The 6,000-nt window shown below is 42.5% G+C and overlaps 2 protein-coding genes across 2 annotated transcripts; one reads left to right on the forward strand and one right to left on the reverse strand.

Annotated features, from left to right (window-relative positions):
- Positions 1–1,031: 1,031 nt before the first annotated feature.
- Positions 1,032–3,053, reverse strand: O0I10_012693 (uncharacterized protein; the record flags this gene model as incomplete). Its single annotated transcript, XM_058492581.1, has 8 exons — positions 1,032–1,189; positions 1,267–1,532; positions 1,606–2,124; positions 2,199–2,318; positions 2,375–2,497; positions 2,565–2,601; positions 2,660–2,733; positions 2,809–3,053. The coding sequence occupies 8 exons, from the start codon at positions 3,051–3,053 to the stop codon at positions 1,032–1,034; spliced, it is 1,542 nt and encodes a 513-aa protein (XP_058336660.1).
- Positions 3,054–3,794: 741 nt separating this feature from the next.
- O0I10_012694 (uncharacterized protein) lies at positions 3,795–5,090 on the forward strand (the record flags this gene model as incomplete). Its single annotated transcript, XM_058492582.1, has 5 exons — positions 3,795–4,143; positions 4,229–4,344; positions 4,409–4,658; positions 4,737–4,901; positions 4,966–5,090. The coding sequence occupies 5 exons, from the start codon at positions 3,795–3,797 to the stop codon at positions 5,088–5,090; spliced, it is 1,005 nt and encodes a 334-aa protein (XP_058336661.1).
- Between the last annotated feature and the right edge of the window lie 910 nt (positions 5,091–6,000).

Raw genomic sequence — 6,000 nt, forward strand, 5'->3', positions numbered from 1 at the left:
CTTCACCTCGTTGAGTTGCAACAAAAGAAAATGACCAAGCACGTGAGTGGTCATCATCCGGATGGAAAAGGAAGCAGCACTCACAGGGGCACTTTCTTATTGGACTTGCATCGATTATGATGGAGGAATACAATCAAGTACAGTAATGAGAAAGAGGTCATGAATGTTTCCTTGTTTATATTTGGCACGTCGTCAGCACGAAGGATGGAGCTAATCACGTGGATACGGCTGAGGATGGTGATGATGGATGGGATGGAATTGACAAATGGTGCTGTACAGCCATGGATGGATGATATTGGCGTACTCGAGTTAATGCATGCAGCAGCTATTTTACAATCATGGATGAAGGATGTTTACGACGACAGCAACCAAGAATAGAATGGCACAATTATCCCCTGTTGACTCGATGTAATTCACCCGTAGCTTACAAAATCTACAATGCTCTTCCTTTATCATACATACTCGATAAACATTCATACTACCATGTGCTATTCTTCAACTTTTTCATTGAATCAACATAATACACTTGGTTCGTTTCCGGATTGAATGGGGGAATAGAAACTTGAAGATTGGAAAGCGAGATTGGATCATTTACATCATCGTATCGAGAATCTTTTGTCACAGAGTCCTAGCTCACTTACTGATAGTCGAAAGGTAGGGATGGTCCTCGAGCGCTTCTATTACAAGATATTAATTCGAGAGTGATGATGCCCAACATACGTAATGCATGTTACATAATAAACTTGGTTCATTGTAAGCTTAATTCATTCTGTGCAAGAAAGAAGGAGCTGTGACTCAATGTTTTATGAGTACATGATGAGCATGCTTGGATCTAGCTTGAGTAGGAAAAGGAAGTATATAACCTACATGTTGAGTTTATCACCTCGACTCATAAAAGAAAAGCGACATGATGGTACAAATACTCCTTTGGTAGGCCGAGGCAGAATCAGACACATGGACAATGAAGGTATTCATATTTATTGAAGCGTGATAACAAAACATAATCATACAAGCGACACTGCTATCATAACCTATGCAAGCTTTTCCACAAAGACTTGCATACCGTTCTTCATGGGCATCGTAAGGCCAGTGCGATAGGTGATATCCTGGTTAGGCGCAAGGGTAAATTTATAGCGTCTTAGCAAAAAGATGATTGCTACGATGGCTTCGAGTGTAGCTAGGTTTTGACCTAGATTGCATTATTGGATTTCAGTAAACTAGCATTCCATTGACGTACACATTATATACATGATCGATTGCACTTACCAAGGCATACACGTGGGCCTACATGGAATACTGGGAATTTGCCTTGAGATTCACGACGTAACTCTCCTTGCTCATTGATCCATCTTTCTGGTCTCAATTGTTTGGCATCAGGACCCCATATCTCTGTACTTCTTCCCTGTGCATATGGGCTCCAGCAAACAGCATCTCCTTTACGTATTCTTGTACCATCAGGCCAAATATCATCTTCCAAGGCAACCTTGACGTTGCCAGGCACCGGTGGATGGAGCCGTAGTACTTCGTACAACCTACGATGTATGCATATCACCATAGCTCAGCTCTCAAAACTCTTTTTTTGTGTCTGCATGAGGTTACACATACACTGCATGAGCATAAGGCATGTGCTTGACAACTTCATAGAGCGCACGGGAATCTGATTCATGCTCATCACGCACATTGGCATTGATTTCATCCCGCAATTTCTTCTCGATTCGAGGATGCAGCATTAAATTATAGAACGTCCACGAAAGCGCTTGAGCAGTGGTATCACGACCAGCAAGTAAAAAGTTGATCACCGTGTCTCGAAGCTCCTTGTCGCTTAGTGGGTTTCCATCTTCGTTTTGGGTATCCATGAAGCGTGACAAGAGATCCTTAAACTTCTCGCCATTGGATAAACGTTGTTTGCGTTCTTGGATGATGCCATAAACAAGATTGTCAATCACCTCGAGATGTTGCTTTATTGTTTTTTGACCCGGTGTGATACGCTTGATGGCTTCGACAATAGGCATAAAGGGATTGATTAATCGATCCAAGCAATCTTCTTGACAGCGATCAAAGGCTTCAGCAAAATCGATAGTGCCTCGAGATGAGAGCGTATTCAATTGTACATCGAAGGCGATCCTACAACATGGATAGCATCATCCGTGATGAATGGCCTTTTAGAAAACACACACACACATCATCGTGATACCTACATTACAAAGGTGTCAAGTGTGAATTTGAACATCGTGTCATGAAAGTCAATGGGTTCACCACTTTGTGCTCTCTCGTCAAAAGGTCCATCACACATAATGTTTAGCTCTTTGATGAACACGCTGTATGATAAAAGTCAATGAGCGGATGCCAAGGAAGATAAATCTTAAGCACTTACTCAGTGAAATGGTCGCGAAAATTGACAACGTTGAAAACATGGGATGCAGCTTTTCGAGCGATACGCCAATGCTCACCATTGCTGATGAAGATGCCCGTACCAAGCATATGACCAAGGGCATCTCTATAAGAATCATTCACGTGATATTAGACTGGGTCATTCCAACAATAAATGTTACAAGTGCTCTTACACCAAATCTGCTCCTTTGACGTAGTTTTCAAAGTTGGCTATAGGCTTGGATGAGTATCAAAAGTCAAAAGTGACATTATTCATGATGCAACGTACTTTTTAGGAAATGTTCAATGTTGAGCGGATTGATGGTAACGACGGCAGGTCGAAGACCAGCTGCTGAAGCGGAACTGAGAATAGAACAATAACAATCATTAGAGCTTCGTTTGACAATAACGTGTTTTGTATTGCTTTGTTGTCCTTACAATGTTAGCGTGTTTAGCCGTTCGAATGCTTCACAATCCATGTCATGAGAACGGTCCTTATTAATAATCTGGCTCAAGAGCGTTCCAACCAGTGGATGCCCTTCAATCATAGGGATGCCCTCGGGTGGCTCATAGAAAATGGCTCGATTGTTGTATTTGAGAGCCAATAAGCTGATGGTCGCTGCTGTAGCAATACCAATAATGGATGCCAAGTGTTTAAAATCGGTGGTTGTTGTGATTGGCATGATGTGAAAAGGGAGTGAGAGGGGAAAACAAAAGAAACCGAAGAAAAGGGTAAGCCAAGGATCACTTGGGTGTCGCTGCTTTAGTTGTGGCACGGAAGCCAATCATATTGTGTCACACAATGGATGGTTACACACCTCGATCGGCTACCATGTCACCGCGCCCCACAACCTGGATATGATAAGCTATTTCCAACAAAGAGCACTTATCTTTAACCGAGAGCTGGGAACACACAAACGGCGATTGTTGGTATCAATAATCATATTACTCAACTCTTTCTTTAGGGAACAATGGATGAAAAGGGATGGTTCATTCATTCGCGGGGAAGCCACTCACATTAGCGGCGATGAGGAGGAATAATTTCATCCGAGCGGGCCTAGGGGCAGCAGCATTGGCGGAATGTTATGCATGAAAAATGCAAACATGGTACGCCAACAATGTTGTTTTTTCCAACCTACACCACAACCACAGCTTTATCGTGATTGTATATGGTATTGGTGAGTTCCTATATCATTTGTGAATAGAACGTATGCAGTGACAAGGCTTGTTGGCCAGGTATATATAAACAATGGATTGAACAGGCCCTTGTGCCTTCTTTTGGCATCAACATGCTTTCATACCCCCGTCGTCGACCATGTGGAAAGTCAAGACAACGCCAGTGAAGGTTAAATGTTTATTGAAACAACAACTGCCACAACAACTTTTACTTCTCTTTCACTTTGACGACTTTGGTGGATTGCACAATGAAGGGTTTATTGGATCTTCCCAACGAGATTATGCTACGGATACTACATTACGTCGAACCTGTACAGATCAGCACCTTCCTTTCGACATTGAGGAACCTGATTACACTGGAAGATAACGAGCAGCTTTGGCAATCCCTCGCTGGGACATTTGGAATCACGTGCAAGCAGCCTTATGGGTCATGGAAGGAATTAGGCTTTTCAGGTGACCTGATGACGACGTGTCCTCATTTGCAAGCCGTCGATTGTCCTTGTTCACTTTTACGAGCAACATCCGCCATCAAGCATGATACGCCTTGCAGCTGTGGCCAACAATCATGGGCGTGTCTTGAATATGGTATTTGTCTAGGTAATTACACACAAAGAGGAAGGAGGAGATGGTGAGCGGTATCCAGGCAACGCGTTGTACTGATATATGATACGTTTATCCAAAGGATGCCGCGATGGCACGCCACATTGTTTATCCAATCGCCAATGCACTCATGCTGTTGTACTAAGGCTCTCAGTTCCCAATTTCATGGAAGTATGGTGCTCTTCATGCTCAAGAACGGTAAGAAGGAGAAGGTTGGGATATGAATATGGACATCAATAAGCTTATTGATAAGACATCTTAGCTTGGTTTATGGGAGGATCCTTGGAAAGAGCAGTATATGGTGCGATCGATATTGCGAACTTACATTTCACCTGAGCAACCACCTGGCGACAAGACCGCACTCATTCAACAACGAAGGGAAGCTGAACAATACCAATTTTGGATGTGGTTCCGTAATCCTTCTCTCGATGCAAGCACCAATTTGATATCAGTCCATGGATGTTACCTTGTTGATCAAGAATGGTTTGCTTCTTGGGTGGATTTCCTTAAAGGTAAAGCCTATTTATGGCTGTCATAGGCGTTGGTGATAGTGACACTGATACATGGATATTGCTGCTACAACATACAAGGTATATCTGAAATCCCAGGCCGAGTTTCAAATGGCAATTTACTTGCTATGGATGGATCTATCAAGCCAGACCTCGCTTTGGGAAGGAACTTTGTTTTGCTTAGTGAACGCGCTTGCTCATTCATTACACGGATTTATGGTATTGATGGATCACTTGCATCTATAGGTAATATAGAAAGAAAGGAGGGGTTCTCAATGATAGTGTTGCTTTATTGATTCTCATCCATTAGATCATGTGAAGAACAAGCCCGAATACGCACGTTTGGTTCATTCAGTACGAGTGCAAGAACAAATGGCTATACATCAAAGAGTAAGGCCTATTGTGGTCTCCGTAGAACAGCAATCATTAGTATAAACCTCCCATTATCTTTATAATATTAAAAAATAGAGTAATTTACAAATTTGGGATAAAGGATTATAGTACAAAGGAAAAGGATGAAATGGAAGGATAATAGCGAGAGGTGGATATCGTACAAAGGCAAAAAGATGGCACCCAGCAAAGTCAATGTAAATGGAAGACATCATTAGTATTGGAATGTATCATCACATCGTCGTATAAACTTACCATCAAGATTTCCCAGGCGGCAGAAAAAAGAAAGAAAAAGGGGAACGAGAGAAAGGGGAACAAGGAAGGAGAGAAAGAGGGAAAGAAGAAGAACAAAGAACAAAGAAAGAAAGAAAGAAAGAAAGAAAAAAGAACCGCCCGGGGTGCCCTCCCCTCACCTATGTACAATAAAAGATGTCAGTTCAGCAAGATGAAAGCAGAAAAAGAAGTGTACTTACCGTGCTCGGGTGGGTTCGGGCAAAGGAATGCAGACAAAGCTGTTGAAAAGTTGGGGCCAAGCAGAGGATTACGGAGGATCGTGCCGGTCACCCTTGATGTTAATCTCTATAGAAAGAATGTAAGAAAATGCTATTACATGATGAATAAAACATGCACTTACTGATGATAACGAAGTGGAAGACGAGGAGGAGAAGAAGCAAGCAAGCAAATAGGTCTGAAGATAGCTACAAGAAGTACATACGAATGAGATGGCATTAGATGAATGCTATAAGCTGTCCACTTACCAAATGAGCGTGTATGGGTGTGTATGCGTTTGCGCGAAATTAACGAGAAGAAGATGGGGAAAAAGGGTGCTGCGGAACGGGGGGTCGCCTTTTATCATTTCTGCGCGTAACACGCGACATGAGCACGCCATCACATTGATGATACCTCTGCCCTTGGCTTTTTTCTTTTCAATGCAATCCTTTCCCCTGATCATTGT

The sequence above is a fragment of the Lichtheimia ornata genome (assembly GCF_029851405.1).
Source record: "Lichtheimia ornata isolate CBS 291.66 chromosome Unknown scaffold00147, whole genome shotgun sequence".
Lineage (NCBI taxonomy): Eukaryota > Fungi > Mucoromycota > Mucoromycetes > Mucorales > Lichtheimiaceae > Lichtheimia > Lichtheimia ornata.